General features: G+C 37.9%; 2 protein-coding genes across 4 annotated transcripts in view; one reads left to right on the forward strand and one right to left on the reverse strand.

The window, feature by feature from the left end:
• The first annotated feature begins 162 nt into the window (after positions 1 to 162).
• On the forward strand, positions 163 to 3,304 carry LOC142987496 (WW domain-containing oxidoreductase-like). Of its 2 annotated transcripts, XM_076136299.1 has the most exons (6): positions 163 to 294; positions 709 to 850; positions 1,327 to 1,580; positions 1,966 to 2,145; positions 2,233 to 2,500; positions 2,659 to 3,304. In XM_076136299.1, exons 1-6 carry the CDS (start codon positions 272 to 274, stop codon positions 2,938 to 2,940), a joined length of 1,149 nt encoding a protein of 382 aa, XP_075992414.1. In that variant the 5' UTR covers positions 163 to 271; the 3' UTR covers positions 2,941 to 3,304. The 2 variants fall into 2 exon arrangements, with proteins under 2 accessions (XP_075992414.1, XP_075992415.1); XM_076136300.1 differs by lacking the exon at positions 709 to 850 and having other exon boundaries at positions 186 to 294.
• A 40-nt stretch (positions 3,305 to 3,344) lies between these two features.
• Positions 3,345 to 17,310, reverse strand: part of mib1 (E3 ubiquitin-protein ligase mind bomb 1) — a 141,706-nt gene continuing 127,740 nt past the window's right edge. For both annotated transcript variants that reach the window (XM_076136297.1, XM_076136296.1), the window contains exons 12-17: positions 8,628 to 8,886; positions 6,311 to 6,497; positions 5,839 to 6,146; positions 5,512 to 5,746; positions 5,192 to 5,430; positions 3,345 to 4,789 (exon numbers count right to left, since the gene is read on the reverse strand). In XM_076136297.1, the coding sequence (XP_075992412.1) occupies positions 4,649 to 4,789; positions 5,192 to 5,430; positions 5,512 to 5,746; positions 5,839 to 6,146; positions 6,311 to 6,497; positions 8,628 to 8,886 (1,369 nt within the window). In that variant the 3' untranslated portion in view covers positions 3,345 to 4,648. The remainder of the gene's footprint in view (positions 4,790 to 5,191; positions 5,431 to 5,511; positions 5,747 to 5,838; positions 6,147 to 6,310; positions 6,498 to 8,627; positions 8,887 to 17,310) is intronic.

A 17,310-nucleotide genomic window follows, 5' to 3' on the forward strand; every position in this document is an offset into this window, starting at 1 on the left:
GCAGGTCCACTGTGAAAGTAATTTTGTAGTAGTTTTACTAGTAAACACGTTACCGTTGTTATAAACATTATTTTATATGACTACCATACTACTTATACGCATAATTTTCACAAGAGTGTTTAATTTTCAAGTCAGGCCGCAAACAAATAATTTTGAAAGTAAACTGTATATGTTATGACATATGCCAAAGTATGAGATAAGAACGAAAATAAATATTTAAGTTAAAAAATATTATTATTCACCACCGAGATCGAATATACTATACGAAACAATGTTTCGGTGTTTATATCGTGGGTAAGTTGCTGTTTTAATAAAATTACATGCCTACGTTAATTTACGATAATCTGGTATCTATAATGACGAATAAGGTTGTTTTGGAAAGGGCAAGATAAAAGATTTAAATAAGCAACATATCCGAATAAACGTTACTTTACACAAAGGTCGAGTGAGTTGCTGAATATCAGACCGTCGCTAATCTTGCCATCTTGGAATACCTAAATAAGGGCTCCGAGTTTCTTTCTAGGTAAAATAAAGGATAATGGAGGGAAGCTAAATAGGCACCTTAATAAATTGAATGCAGTTCATCGAATTTTTATAAAGTCCCATATGGACCGGGTATCGAATCTGTCGTTTTGGGAATCTAGTCGAAGGGAACGAAAGTAACTGCTGATACTACCTCATCACCTTCATTATGTTATACCATTACAGCTGTGGAAACCCAATTTTAAGTCATGTTGACAAGGTATTCATTAGTACCTCATCGAAGAAGGAGGGCTTACTTCAAAATTGTAACAGCATGATCCGAAAAAGTTTAAATCTGAATAGAATTTTTGGACCAACGGTGGATGAGGTACGATTCTGTCACATGTTTTGAAATGACTGCAGACGTATTTAAGTTCCAGTAGGCAACGTTACAACTCTTACAGCTCATCGCTGTTCAAACGCTAAGCTTTAATTATTTTTAAATAGCAACCTAAATATTCTAATTCCACTACATAGGTTCCCAACCTTTTATGGACCACCGTCCGTTTCATGAGAGAAAATAATTCCAGCACCCCAGTTGTTAAGTAAAGTCCACTACTTAACAACTGGGGTGCTGGAATTATTTACAGCTGTACCAAATTTATAATTTTTAGCTATTTATTATTACCGTTACCATCCCCTACGACAAACTTTAGCGCCAATTAGGAGCGTTACCGCTCTTGATGGGAACTTATGGTTATATACCTGAGCAAACTATTAGCGCAACAGCTGAATTAGTAAAGAGTTACAACTAGGTAGGTACATGGAGTGTCTAATCACGATTTGATCTCTAATATTTTGTAGGTAACGAAAGACATGGATTTGTCGAATAAAACATGCTTGATAACCGGTGCTAACAGTGGTATTGGATTGGAGATGACACGATGTTTGAATTCTCGAGACTGCACGGTGTTGATGGCATGTCGAAACACTTATGCTGGAGACGTCGTCGCTAGAAATGTTTGTGAGAATATCGACCGCATAAAGCTGTATAAAATAAATCTTGCGTCCCTTGCCTCTGTTAAAAAGTGCTCCGACCAAATTTTAAGAGACATACCGTAAGACTCGTTTAATTAATTCTAAGTATTACTAAGTAATTAAGATATTTGTACGTCTTAAATCTTTCAAAGTATGTGGAGCTAGTAGTAGGTAGTAAGAACGATAATGAGTTACTTTTGGGGCTCTATATGGCCTTTTATTATTTGATCTTAACACGACTTGGCATAACTTATAACCCCTTATGTTGTGGGGCACACATGTACCTAAGAACTTGCCTAGGTAGATCAATTAAACCTCAAAACTCCTGTAGATGCCTAAATGTAAGATACCTTTAAATCTTTGTAGGGAACCACGTAGATACGTTTAACCAGATATACTTGCCCTATACGGTTCATAATGCGAGTAATGTGTAAATATTTAAAAAACAGAAACTTTATATTTTAGGAAACTTGATATGGTTATATTAAACGCGGGTGTGTTCGGATTACCATGGACACTTACACAGGATTCATTAGAAACAACATTTCAAGTTAACTATATGAGTCACTATTTTTTATTGATGAACATTGAAAAAATACTTGCTCCTGACGCTCGGGTGGTGTTCGTTTCTTCAGAATCACACAGGTTTTTATGCCGTTATTCAAGTTTTTGTGTGGATAATAGGTATTGCTTGTAGGTATTTTAAAAAAATACAATTTTTGTCTATTTCAGACACGTTAGCTGGCCCTTCTCTTACCAATTAACACCAACGAAGGACATGGTGTCTCTACCTGAACATGCGTACACTTCCATTAAGGCTTATAATGTGTCCAAGCTTTGTTCCATATTATTTATGCATTACCTTGGCTATCGATGGATGAATACCGGTAAAGGAGTATTCTGTGCTCATCCGGGATCTTTTGTAAAAACCAGGCTATGCCAAAACTGGTGGCCATATGAGGTGCTGTACACAATAATGAGACCATTCTCTAAAAACATTGTGAGTGTATTGACGGTTACTTAATGTTTTAATTATGTAATTCTAGCACAGTACCTAATCAAAATCGTACATTTTCGTTATTAAATATCTTTTAAAATGCAATAGGTACCTTATGTACCTATTGTCTAATGTCCTTAATGTTTCTTATTTGTTCGTAGTGTCAGGCAGCCGCTACACCAGTATACTGCGCTACTTCGCCGGAACTCAACGGTATGAGTGACCAATATTATAAAGACCTCAAGAGGTGTGAAGAGAGCGAGCTCGCAAAAGATTTACATTTGGCGTTTAGAATCAACGACCTGTCGCAGGAGTTATTGCTCGAGCGCATTATTGTGGAGGAACCAGATATCCCTGTTGAGAAACAGAAGACCGAACACTATGCGGATCAAGACAAGGATTCGATTGATGTCAATTCGCTAGTGGCAAATTACTCCGGGTAACTTATGGTATCGATGGGCTCTGAAGTTGCCATTGTGTTACGTTTTTTAGATGAAATATTGCTGAATGCGGAATGTATTTGTGGTTATTACGGTATTTTATTAAGTTTCAGTTATTCTTTTAGAAATTTAACGTGATCTCGTTCATTAATTCATTGTATGTTTAATGGTCGTACCAGTGTCACGGTTGTTCAAGTCGTCCGAATGCTTTTGTCATGACGTAACAATTGTTATCTTACTTTTTACTTGCTTACTTGCTCTCTGAAGCACAAAAATATATTCGTATATAGTTCCAAGCCAAGGGCTCTATATAAAAAGAATCTTATGTGTTGGGCGTTGTTCCCTTTCGATTTCTTTCCTAAACGTCGTTTAATTTATTTTTAAAGTAGAAAATAAAACCAAATTCATAAACAAAGTGTTTTATTTTAAAGTACATCTCATATTGGTTACATATTATAGTATCATATTGTTGTATAATAGATTAAAAATAAATACATCTAACATAACATATAATATTTAATAACTAACTAACGATAACCGAAAAGTAGCTAAGTAACATTTAATCATTTTAAACTTCAAATTCAATAACCTGTCGAGAAATATTTTGTTTTTATTAAGTTTAGTTTTATTGATTCTTAGTGAAATCTTTCTAAGAATTTTCAAACGGGAATTCTTTATACCCAAGAAGAATTATTTAGGAGATCTTTACAGATGGTACATCGTTACTGAATTTCAGTATTCCATGATTTCCTCTGACTGTATTTTTTGGTATAAAGACCCCCATACAGAAGATAGTAATATGCATTTTAGATGAATCATAGATTTTCTGTAATACACACAGAACATTAATTTGATTTCAGTAGAAACCTTTAATCTAAAATTACTTAAACAGGCACAAACATTGTAATACATAGTTTTGCAAAAGAAACTTACTTAACAATCACATTCCTTTATCTAAATATTTAAATGACACCTAAGCAGCATTACACTGAGCTGACCGAATAAAGCAGACAGTACTTGGGACTCGCTTTAAACGAACAATCACTTGTTTTCAAAGGACATATCTTTAACCCCAGTCAGACAAAGACAATGATAGCAATATTGAATAACAGGGATACACATTCACTTAAATTATTTAAACATCAATAAAATAGTTACTGGGGTGCAGTGAGAATCAAAACGTGCAGTAACAAATAAAGCAACAACTACTAACTTCAAACAAAAACAGTTTTATCATTATTTGCACTTTTTACAAATGATTCTAAATCAGCCTTGTTGCATAAATGCTCAACACTAGGTTTATTACCTAATGATGTTTATCTTAATCTTATATTTGAACTCTTTATCCGAAGGTTAGACATTGTATAAGATCTTAAATGGCCAACAGACACAAGGCGAGGTAGCAAGTCTAAATGACTCGCACAAAATATATAAGTACTTATCCTTAAAAATATAGACCCATTGCGAACCAGTAAGTTCCATGTCGATGATAAGTTGAGAGTTATAATAATGAAGAACGAGACACTGGATTTTATGAAGAAGAATAACACATGATTATTTCAAGCAATTTGTTTATCCGCTACTAATTTGCAATGGGTCTAGTTATAACAACGTAGTAGTAAAAAATCAGCCTTTGCAACATTTAAAAAGCCCACTGAGAGTTGCGGGATTATGTTGATTACTTGTTGAGTCAAATGTCCATAGTCGATGCTTAGTAGAGGAGAATGCGCTTCTCGACCTGCTTGCGGCAGATAGGGCACACGGTGATGCGGTCCCCACACATCTGACACATGCCGTGTCCGCATAGGAAAATCATGTTCTTTAGCCGGTCCAGGCAGATTGGGCACATTGTCTGAAAATATAATGACGCTGTTAGTGAAACCTAGGCTTTCAAGAAATTAAAAAATACAATTAACATACACCAAGAATTCAGAAAGCTTTCTATCTCCTCAAAAATTAACTGTTTTAGTACCTCAAAGATAATGACGATTATTTTTATAAACGCAGGAATCCTAACTCTTCTGCTAAGTTTCTTTTCTGCTCCAGAAACCACTAAACCAGTTACATATCGGTGAAAAAGTAGTGGTCTTTGCATATGATTCAATGACATTTGTACCACCGAGGTGTCACTCAGGGAAGGGCCATGTGTCTCGTCTTATATCTAATCGATGTTTATGCTTCTTGATGCGATTTAACTATTATATTATATTAGCTATTTCTTGCAAAAAGGGGAAAGTCATGCCCAGAAAATTACCTGCTCTTTTATATCTTGAAGCTGTTGCTGTAGCTTTTGTACGTCGGCAGCGGCGGGGGCGGGGGGCGCCGGAGGTGCCGGCGGCGGGGGTACGGGGCCGGCGGTGGGGGCGGGCGGCGCGGGGGGCGCGGCCGCGAACCGCGACCCGTTGTTCATGTAGTGCGGCGCGGACTGCGTCGGCACCGGCTGACCCTTGTTCACCTGCACCTGCGCCAGGTTGCTGCCGCTCTCCTTCTCCACTGTAACGTTAGACGGCGCCGTGAATCAGACCGTCGGGACACCAAAACCGATATAGGTAAAAACGAGCGAGAGATACTGACGATCGATCTTGAGCGCAGCGACGGCGGCCTGGGCGTGCGCGGCGGGCGCGGGCGGCGGCGCCAGCGGCGTGCGACACTCCACACACTTGCGCATGAGCGGCGCGCACGCGGCGCACGCGCACACGTCGCCGCACGGCCGGAACACCACGGTGGCGGGCGCCTCCGAGCACACCACGCACTCGCCCACGCGCGCGCGCGCCGACACGCTCGCGCGGCACACCAGGCACTTCTTCACCTGCGCACAGTGAAGGTCGACGTTATAGTCTCCGCTTAATCGAAGAAATCGAACCGCGACGTTACGGGGGCGACGGACGAGTCGATAGTTACCCTTGCGGCGCAAACGTTGCAGCAGCAGATGTGTCCGCAGGGACGGAAGAGCGTATCTCGCTTGGCGTCGGAGCAGACGAGACACTCGTCCGCGGTGGGATCGGCGGTCGCGACGGCCGCCGGGGTCGCCTCGGCGGCGGGTGCCGGGGACACGGGCGGCGCGGGCGCCGCGCCTGCGGTCGCTCCGCTCGACGAACTCGCCTCCGCCTCGGCGGCGCCTTCGGTGACCGATCCGGTGCCCTCTTTGCGACAAGACGTCAAAGTCTTACAGAGATTCGGGTCTGGACATAGATCCAGAGGCGTTTGTCCTGAAATATTGATAAAAACATCGATACATACATACGCGACAGGTCCTCGTAATTCTGTTGAAAATAAGTGTCCTGATCACCTACTTCGTAAACCTCTTTTTTGTCTTCGTATGTAAAAGGGATTGTCTGTTACGAATAAAAATCAGAAAGGGTGTGTTGATTACCTTTTTTGTTCTTGATGGTGAGGTCGGCGCCATGCGCAGCGAGGAAGCAGGCGATGGAGGCGGAGGACTTCTTGTCGTGGGCGTGCGACAGGCCCGTGAGAAGCGACGCGTCGCGCGCGTCCTGCAGCCGCCGCAGCTGCTGCAGTGTGTGGTGACGCAGCGCCTCGTGCAGCGGTGTGTCCCCGTCCTAACAAACGTTTGTTTTAGAAAAAAATATAGATACAGACGAATCTGACATATCAAGCAATAAGGGAAATTAGTTTGGCTAAGATATTATAATATAAAACCTACTTTTCAATGGGTAAAATATTATGAGCCTATCACTAAAGATAACTATAAAGATATTAATCAATTACAAAGTACCTCATTCTTAGGTATTATTATTGACCAACACTTAAAATGGTCTGAACATATTGACAACATCTGTAAAAAAATAAACAAATTTGTATTTGCCTTAAAAAAAGTTAAAGAAACCACTTCCATGCATGCTTCATTGATGGTTTACCATGCTTATGTGTGTTCTGTTCTTCGTTACTGTATAGTTGTCTGGGGATATTCAACAGACATTATGAGGGTATTTGTAGCACAGAAAAAATGTCTACGTGCAATATTTAATGTCGAATGGCACGAATCTTGTAAACCTATATTCAAAACACACAATCTTTTAACAGTACCCAGTATTTATATTTATGAATCAGCTAAATTTGTAAAATGTAATACTCACCTTTTTGAACAAAAAAATAACACTAATAAACGAACAGTCACACATTCATATTTTAAACTACCAGTACCAAGACTTGAAATGATCCGAAATAGTTGTGTGTATATGGCGCCATTAATATACAACTCTTTACCGAAAAATATAACTGAATTGCCATTTAAGAAATTTTGTATCTGTCTACATAAATGGTTAGTTCAGGAATGTTTCTATTCAGTTAACGACTTTCTAAAAAAATACGGATCTCAATCTTATCACTTCAATAACATTTTATAAATATATTATTTTTATATTGTCTTCTAGTTAGGAACTATCTGTGTACATCTTCTGTGATAATAATAAATTAATATATTAGATATTAAAGTATGGATTAATATAAGTTTTAGAAATATGTAGATACGCTTAATGCGTGCTTAATATTTGCATGTCATCTTCATGACAAAATATGTGATACCAACTATAATTATTGTAAACCACCTCTTGTACCATATTTTCTGCAAATAAATATAATTTGAATTTGAATTTGAACTTCAGGCAACATTTTAGTGGAGAACATTTTTTAAATCCCGAAATGCTAAATACTAGACGTAGTTTACAAAGTTATGGAAATTATATGAATTTTATACAAAGTGACTCACGCCAGGAAAGCTTTTTACACTTAAGGAATAACTTACTTGTCATAGGAAAACTGCAAAAGTGTTTTCCTATGATAAGTAGGTAGGTATGAAAATCGAGATAGTATGTCTGAACACTCATTTCCACAGCTGCGGGGAATATCTATGTTAAATCGGCGCTTTCGACGAAAGCTTCTGGGAGATATGCTAACTTTGTGCGAGTTATGTACTCGTAGGTTTGAGAGGTATGCTAATTTTCCGCCTCTTATTGGATTTGGTCAGCGCGACTGAGTTTCTAGTTCCATACATTATTATATTATTTAATACGGCAAACTTGAAATCCAATAATAACTTAACGTACACCAATTAAGAATTCGTTATAAGTATTTATTAGACAGTAATTTATGTTTGGTGGTCTTCTTTTGCCATAAATAAGCTAAACGATGAAAGTATTACAATAAAATACTTCCACTTGCTCGAGTTCCTAGAAATCCTAAATTATATTATTATTGAAAACACGAGCAGCTCATTTTATTGCGTTCTCATAAATGAAACAGCTAGTGAAATAATGAATACAAATTAACATTTCCCGCTTTGTATTTTAATTATGTAAGTGGAAGTTCTATTTCCCCGTGATAGGCTTGGAATTAAAATGTTCTCTTTTGTTATACGGGCCTAGTACGAGTATAACCTGTATAACATGCCGTGCTGCACTAATGTGTGTTTATTCAGCGAATAGACAGCATTGAAAATATATTTTATGCAAGTTGTCAGCTTTACTGTACGTAACATTATTACAATAAACTTATTTTATTTGGAACTTACGCAAATCAAAATCAATGAGCCGTAACCGATATGTTATTACTTATTACGATAGTTTTGGATGCAATAACTATACGGTTTTATCCAAGAAAGAAACACAATCAATGGCATAGGTTCCAGAATACATACATCAATTAAGGTGATAATGTAGTTGGTATGTCACCTTGTCACAAATGTTGAGATTAGCTCCATGCGCGACCAGTAGCCGGACTATCTGCGTGTGTTGTCTCTCGACGGCGAGGTGCAGGGCAGTCTGCAAGTTAGCGTTCTGTAAGTCAGGGCGGGCGCCACCTCGCACCAGCAGCTCAGCGACTTCGGCGTGGTTGTTCAGTGCGGCGAGGTGTAATGCCGTGTACCCGTCGTCTTTAGCGTCATCGACTATCCACGGCCGTGGCAACTTGCCCAGCATTATTTTCATGGCACTGCAATAAAAACATTTACAATTGAATAAAATGCAATTCACTTTTATATGTACACAAATCATGGCTTGTAGTCTCATTAAGAGCAGCGAACAACGACATAGGAAACAATAACGCTATATGAGAAACCTTTACGAATACGCCACACAGAACACACACACAAACACACACACGACACAACAAAGCTTGTTCTGTTTTACTCTTTTCATACATGTCTTTATTTATCCTAAAAAACCAGGGAATATTCTGATTTTTATTTTCTAAGTATGCATATGCAAATTTATGTAAATAGCTTACGCTGTATTCAAACGCTATTGCGGCCAGCGCCGGCCTGTGACAAAATATTTTTCGTAAAAAAACAAGATTTCCACCCCCACGTACAACAAGCGATAGCCTTAGTGTATTCATAGATTGTTCGAAAAAACGTGGATTTGAGCGCATCCCCCGCTGAGCCTAACTATTATTAACTTGTTTGATGAATACGTGAACTGTCTCTTTTTAAACTAATTGAATTATAAGACCCCTTAGCGCGAATGGCCTCGTTTTGAAATACTGTCATGTTTGTTGAGATCACGTTTCACAAGACATTAATGATTTCGAATTAGGTGTCGATAGTCTCCTTTCAGTAAGAACGTGATAAAGCCCTGTTATACTGTGCTCGCAACGCCAACTAACTAAGTATTGGCGGACTTTACATATTGTTGAGAACGTCCAAGTTTCCACACGATGTTTCCCCTCATCACTGAAGTTAGTGATGGTCAAGACATTAACGCTCATAACTACTTCAGATCACCGGTGCTTCAAGTTTCAATCCAGTTTGAATATGATACTTCAATGATCTATAGAATAACTTGGTATGTTTATGAGAATTTGTATGCGAAACATTAAAATAATAAACTACTATTATTCCTGAAATATAAATAAAAAGTTTAATATTTCTGCATGAAAATGAATTTATAAGTTGTGCACTGACAGTGTGCCTGCAACTGAAGGCACGTTAGACATGCATTTTCGGTTTGGTCGCACAAACCTCTATATTTTCCTTTTAAATTTCGCCCGTATGTACGGATTCGGTAGTTAGTTAACTGATTCATGTAATCTCAGTTGCAGAAATCAACGACGTTGTCGAGGTGCATGAACTCTAAACAGAAATAGTTTGAGAGATCATGTTTGCTACATCTACACGAGTGATAGAAGCAGAACTTAGCTACGAGATTTATACAACAGCAAAAATAAAGACGTTCCAATATCTATACCACATGTACACGTTAAGACATTAATTTTATTTTGCTTTATTGAATGACACAAGAAATATTTTTATGGTTTGTAAGTGCGTAGGTAAGTACAAAACCATGCCGCCGAGTATATGTAGAGTTTGTTAAGTGTCGACAACATTAATCGAGTGGATGGCAACAATGAATTAGGCAGTTACACATTTTAATATGCTACGTTACATTCAAAGAGTAAAAACGAACGAACTAATTAAATAAGGTCAAACGTCGCGGGCGCGGCGCGGTAGGCGGCGGTGCGCGCGCACGCACGCCGCGTCCTACGTACGCCAACAGTCGGGTCCGGCGCGCCGCGCGTCTCGCGCTCGCGCACATGTCTCTACGCACGGCACCTACACGGCATCCACACACCAGTGTTATGTTCACCCATGCACCACGATGCAACCGACTGTTCTCGACTTGACTCGATCACTCCTGCACTCTAGTGACATCATCACCAATACAGTGAAATAACAAATATACATCTAATGGAATATCAATTAGCCCAAGAATGTCTGCTTTTTAAATAGGAACAGTGTATTACAGTGGTGAGTTAGATATTTCGTTTCCAATATTATATTCAATATTTTATCCTGTGCACGGTCGTGATAAACTTTTGTAAGCAGTCGTTGAATATGGATTTCCAAAAATATTGTAGAGTTACGCCTCTATAAGCTAGAAGTTGAAAACATATTTTTCACAATATATTCTCTTTCTCAATTTTCTATTCTCTCTTTATTTCTTTGCCTAATTATGAGGATTGGTTTTTATTCCTTAATTTTATTAGTAGGAAGACTTTGTTAAATGACATACGATGAAGCGCCACTGAATATATTAAATGTATAAAAAAAATGTTGCCGTTTGATATAATGCCCCTTAAAACATGAGGAAGTCAATTTGTGTACCACAAAACCTAAAATTTTAAGGCGCAAATTTTTAAGAATTTTACTTGATTGAACAATCACTTGAAAGTAATACTATATGTGAATATGGAGCGAAAAGCAGTACAACAACTGCAAAATGACCAAATCGATATCCCTGAGTATCCACACCGCGTGGGCTTTTGGCATTATTCACCAATGGTTCCACAGATATAAAGTTATGATGTAGAGATATTCAACTTCCTACAACTATTCCCATGTACAGCTACGGGAGGACCAAACGTCCTTGTTATTTTATATTAAATTAATAGATTTTCTTGGTAGTTAAATATAAAATTCCATAGTTTCCGTGCTGGCAATACGTGTAATTAATGTTAAGTTAGCTTGCGACGTTGTTCCCGTTAAACGTAGTTTAATTTAAATGTATTATTCTGTGTCTCGGGGTTGGGCAGCTTGATACATATCTTGGTTTTTAAGTCGAGCTTTGAGGTAGCAAAGTCGTTTAGGGAGAATTATGTTAGAACGAAAGCAACATTTTACGGCCATTGAGTTACCAGCGAATAAAATTACGGAGATTTTTATGCAACGCCGAAGGGGTGATTAATGATCCTTAATTGGCAAGTTAATAAATATCTTAATTACTGGCTATATCTTTCAAATACACGCTTTATTGTTCTCTTGAACGTTTATAGATGATCAATTATTTAAAAGTTTTCAGTGGTTAAAATATCCCTATTAACTTTTTTATATCGATATTCAGAGCAACAGTTTCTAAAAACTATTGATTTAGCTCTACGAAATTAACTACAAAATATTATATTGTATAGTTGGGCACTGATTAGAATACTAGGAGTCCCTGTGGAATGTTCATCATTCAGCGAACATACGGGGCGCGGTTAAAGTGGAGAAAGCGATCTTGTATACGACTCACGATAATGTTTGCTGCATTATTGATTAAATACTCAACGCTGTAGGACGATATACCCATTGGTACATATGTTCATTAAACAAAGATATTACACATTAAATCAGTCCGACATACTCAGCTATCAACCATTTCTTTGGTATAGATTCATTAGGTTTGAGAAGTGCCGAAGGCGAGATCTTAAATTGGATTTATAACTGCTGTCTTAACTTGTTACTGGTGTCTCTTAAGTGATAGCTTCAAGATAAGTAAGTAGAGCTCCAATAATTACCAAAGTTTGAAGCGTGGCGTGAACCCGGCAGGATTTAGAGATAATATAGCACAAAATAATGGTGCATTGTTATCAAATCATCTACGAGTAATCTTTATTTATTGTTAGTTTTATCAAATAACTGTTACTTTTTTTTATTGGGGCTTTATTTTTGTTCACGTGAACTATTTTATGTACATTCGCGTGTACGTTTTATGTATTTAGTATGTATTCCGGGATATACGATTTTTTTTTTTATGAATACAGTCATACCCATTTTGGTATGGATTACTTACTTCATGCTAACTCTAAATCTAGATCGGTTTCAGTTTAATTATGACTCATGCAGCATATGACTAATTTAGATGGATGATATACATACTTGTGTCTTACGGACTCCTATACGTAATCGAGCATTTTAAATACGTTTTAAATTGTTGCCCTTCATTATAAGCTGTAATAGTATGTATAGTATAAAACTTGTAAGAAGAAATCTTTTGAAGAACGCATATTACTTGTAATCGACTACAGAAAACAGTAGTTCATTGTCAAGACAACCAAACACACATTACTATATGGCGGTGTCCCCTTTTAACTTGAAACGACTTTGGCTCAACTTAAGAAGTAAATCCACCGAAAACAAAGCAGCGAAGAGCTGCTTAGAATTTTGAATGTAAAAGTAGATTTATCTCAGAAAATAAATATAAAGTGTACTTTATGTGTTTTTAAAAGTGTATGTGATTGAAACAGATTTACATGCGACACATTGAATTCATTGATTGTTTACAATCAACGGCAGTTTCAATGACTATTGGAGCGTATATATGATAGTTCGTAACGTAATGTGAAACAATCGCGATATGAATCATCGCTCCGTCACAGAACTTAGCTTCGGCAAGAGTATTCGAGAAGGAAGGCAAAGATCCCGTCCACTTATAGATTCCATAATGAATAATGTAATGTATTGTCGCGACGGAACAGAATTTACAGGGCAAATATGAGTGGCCCAAGTGATCATATTCCTACACATAGTGAGCTGATTCCCCGCGGATCCAGAATAGTAAGTTATGGAAATGTGCGATTGGGGCAGCAGCGGGCACTAGTGGCCAATAACAATGTCGCATTAATATTCAACAGACGCTCTTTGGACGGACGGTTGCTCTGCGGACAGCATCGCCGCATTTCTTTGCTCAGTAGAGGTTCCTACTAGCTGATCTTATAAAATGGAATTAGACGAAGCGAACTATGTACAATAATAACTTGTGCAGAACATGAAATATGTAACGGCAAATTAAAACATGCCAGTGTAATTAAATGCTCCCAGCTTTACGTTATTTATGTAACGTACGAGGACCGTTGTTATTACATAGTAGCATTTTCCTTTTCTTATACAATTTAGAAGTAAGAAGGAAAAGTGAAGATCTAAAAATAAGTCACTGACTTAGATGGAAGTAACAATATAAGTAAATGTTTCTAATATTTGCCTTTCCGGGAGCCCCTTTACATCAGATCAACCACGTTTTAGACTTTTGTTGAGTTCATATTACGTGTGTCCATATGTCTATGGACATATTAGGTCCATATTAAATCATAAAACGGGAACATCAATATTAGGAACATTTTATTCCAATAACAAATTAATAATTTAAAGTGCATCACGATCCTTTAACGAAAATCACAAACTCATACAAACTGCTTTCAGAATTTTCAGTAAATATATTAAACTATTTGTAATTTATATTCTTGATCTATAATAATCACTGTAAAAATAAACGTTGTAAAAATTGTTTGTCACGGTTACAGGAGTAAAAAGCTTAACTGATTTAGATCATATTTTAAAGACCCGGTATCATACTTAGGTATTTTGTAAAAGATCCTTATACGGTTGAAATGAAACTATGTCTACGAGTGGTTCCCTGTGTATCAGTTAATATTAAACATAACCTATAAATACACATAACATACAAGTAAATTAACACTTCTGGAAGCACCATAACAATTTGTTATAGAAAAAAGGTTTATAAAAAAAAAATTATCAATCACATTCCAGTTCTTAATTCATTACCACCATTACCATCAAGACATTACCACCATGTTCAAAAATATTACTTTGCTCGAATAATTTCCTTTTTTAATACCAGTTCTTTGTTAGGACTTCTTCTTTGTTGACTAAATAGGTAAAATGCTTATATTTTCTAAAACTGAAAATACGAGAAAATATTTCCATTAAAGGTAAACTAATACTTTATGCGTCAACCACATATTACTCAAGTACCAAAAATGTTTTTTAGTATACTTTGAGTTTATTCATTTTGCTTTTATTCGTTGTTGTTTTACTGCCGTTAAGTCATGTTTTAAGCTACATTTACTTGAACTAAATGTTATATTTAGGAATTTACAAGATGGCAAGAGCATTGTAGTTACATAATATACATATTTTCGATTATGGATATGGACATAACTATTATAGACAAGTTGCGGTGGTATACTCGTAGGTTATTATATAAAAATGTGTAAGTAATTAGGCTTTCTTTAGTCCACTTCAACAAAGGATTCGTTCACTGTACAACTGTAAGTTTCAGCAACAGTGTGGTCGCAGTGTATGTGATAAAAAACCTCATCAACAATGTTTCTGCCAGCAGTTTTCACAAGACAAACAAAGTTTAAGACGCTCGCTTTGACGAAGTAGATAGTAAGTGCTTCCTTTTTTGAAACATTGCGGTATCGAAATGCTAACAAAACCATGTTGCTTTCAACCAGACAAAAGATGAGTTGGCTGTCGTCCCACTTGTTTGTCTACGAAAGTTTGCCAAAATTCTTTTATTGACTGAGTATACGTAGAGGCGAGCTTTACGGGCGGCACCGGGAATTCTCTACCGCGATACAGCGGCTGTCACCTCCCATATAACTCTGTATTGCGTTACCTATATATGTGACGTTGTTCTATCTTTGTCATTATTATCTAAGTGACGACGTTCCATATGAATATCTATTACCTTTTTAATGTAACTTAGAAAAGTTTAATAAAACCTGATGCCGTCCATTTTAAAAGAAAACAATTATTTGTTTTCTTGAAGTTGTTTATTTTAGTGTTGTAAGTATATAGTTGTATTATGTGTCGATTGAGTAAATGTATAATGATGTTGTTTCAGAGGTCAGTGAACGCTCAGGATTGCCAGATCCCGTGATCGGAACTATGTATAGCTCGACTACCCTGCGGGAGGTGACAGTGGTGGATGGTGTACAACTAATAATAGCCTCCCCTCCAGCGCGCGATCATTGGAACGATGACGGGAGCGCGCACATGTGGCGCCCGTCGGCGTCTTACTCCGCGTGCACGTTTATTTTCGAAGCGGTCGTCACGCGGCGCGGTTCACGGTGTTCCTTACATAAGAGCCGGCCTCCGGCGAGTCCGCAGCCGAGGTTTCGTCGTGCACTTCGACCAGTCCCCGCGCGCTGCAGGTCGCTGCACGTTCGGGTAACCGATCCGATGGACGCTCGCCGCCGGTTCTATTTCGGGAAAATACAAATTTGGAATGGATGGTACTCCCGAGTCGTAAGCGAACTCCGGCGGTTGACTCCATTTTTAGAGCTGGTCTGCGCGTGCGCACCGAGCGCGCTGCCAGTGCTCAGCGAGCTGCCATCACGCCGCGTCGCTCGCCACCCCCACGTTGTCGCCGACTGTCGCGTTGTGCCTCAACCATCATCTTCCAAGAGATGGCGTCACGTAAACGAATACACCACCATACCGTTATGTACCTGCTAGATGTCAATTGCAACTGCACACGACTGCAGTGCGAACACTCAAGAGAGAAGACATAAAGCTTTGCGCGAGTTCCGTGCTTCCTTACTTCCCATAGTGCTTATAATCGTATGGAATGTAAAGAAGTATGGAGCTGCGCGGGCGTGCCCTCGGGTCCGGAAATCGCATCATCGTTGTTCACATGTGTGACAGAAGCTTTGTCTTGTTATTTTGTGCTTGCGACTTTACAGTGTCTAGTTTCAATTTATATGTGTGACAATGATCTGTAAATTCAGAAACAATGTGCCCTGTTGCCAAGGATACTTCATGAATTTAGTTTGTGAAATGAACGATTACTTACTACCACCGTTTATATAATTCTAGGATGGTATGGTAATTATTTATCATAATTTTTAAAATTATCACAATCTAACATAACATTTTCCTTTACTATAAAGTAAATAGCTAAATGTTACGGGATAACACTGTTAAATTAAGGCAGAAGATAAAACTGACTATCGCAGTTTTTTGGGAGCGCAATAAAAGTGTGTAAAAAGGGAGATTGTTTATTCGGTGGCTAACTGTCGTAAAATAACATCTGGCGTAGGTAACAGTTCTGACTAAGGCAACATAAATAAACGCGAGGCTAACGGAGACCGTGGCTTGGAACTCCTCTCCCAACTTTAAATTATGTGTAGGAGTAGACGGGCAGGGATTAGCTCAGGATTTAAAATATCACTTTCGATTCTATTATTACTGTTACTATAACTATGTGTTATGGAAACAAATACGCAATGTATTTGTGTCTAAAAGTATGTATGTATATTTATCCAAAATTAATTAATATCAAACGATGCGTACCTATATTTTTTATAGTTTAATAGTCAACGTTTCTATAAGAGTATTTTTATTGTACAGATGAATACCCGAAAAATATCACTTTCCAATGTTTTCCTTATAACCAATAACTTTTAGAACATTATTCTATAGTATAATATTAACATTGTTAAATACGTCTACTTGATATAATCTTATTTTATGTTCTTGTATTTCGAGTAAGGCGTTCTAATTCTTCGAAGATAGCTAAGATCGTTTTGTTTTAGTGTACGTAAACTTGGAGCCATAAATTGTTGGGCGACGAATGCAAGTAACAAACATTGCTAAAGCGTTTATCTAGTGGAATGGCAAAAAAGGGGAAGACAAAAAACGGCAGCGCGTTGGGGCCGCGCCTGCGCCACATCTGGAGGAGCACTGCATCTCATTATGCGGATCGGTCGCGGCTGAATGGTCGCCGCCCGTGCCCTCACCCGGCACAATGCTCATAATATAACAATATTATTTGGACATACTACTAACATTGT

Source organism: Anticarsia gemmatalis, chromosome 3, assembly GCF_050436995.1.
Source record: "Anticarsia gemmatalis isolate Benzon Research Colony breed Stoneville strain chromosome 3, ilAntGemm2 primary, whole genome shotgun sequence".
Lineage (NCBI taxonomy): Eukaryota > Metazoa > Arthropoda > Insecta > Lepidoptera > Erebidae > Anticarsia > Anticarsia gemmatalis.

Excerpts from the sequence above, each read along its gene's own strand:
- LOC142987496 (XM_076136299.1), top strand. The coding sequence starts at position 272 with ATGTTTCGGTGTTTATATCGTGG. Across the intron at positions 295-708 it reads TTTCGGTGTTTATATCGTGG|CTGTGGAAACCCAATTTTAA; the intron begins GTAAGTTGCTGT and ends ATACCATTACAG. Across the intron at positions 1,581-1,965 it reads CAAATTTTAAGAGACATACC|GAAACTTGATATGGTTATAT; the intron begins GTAAGACTCGTT and ends TTTATATTTTAG.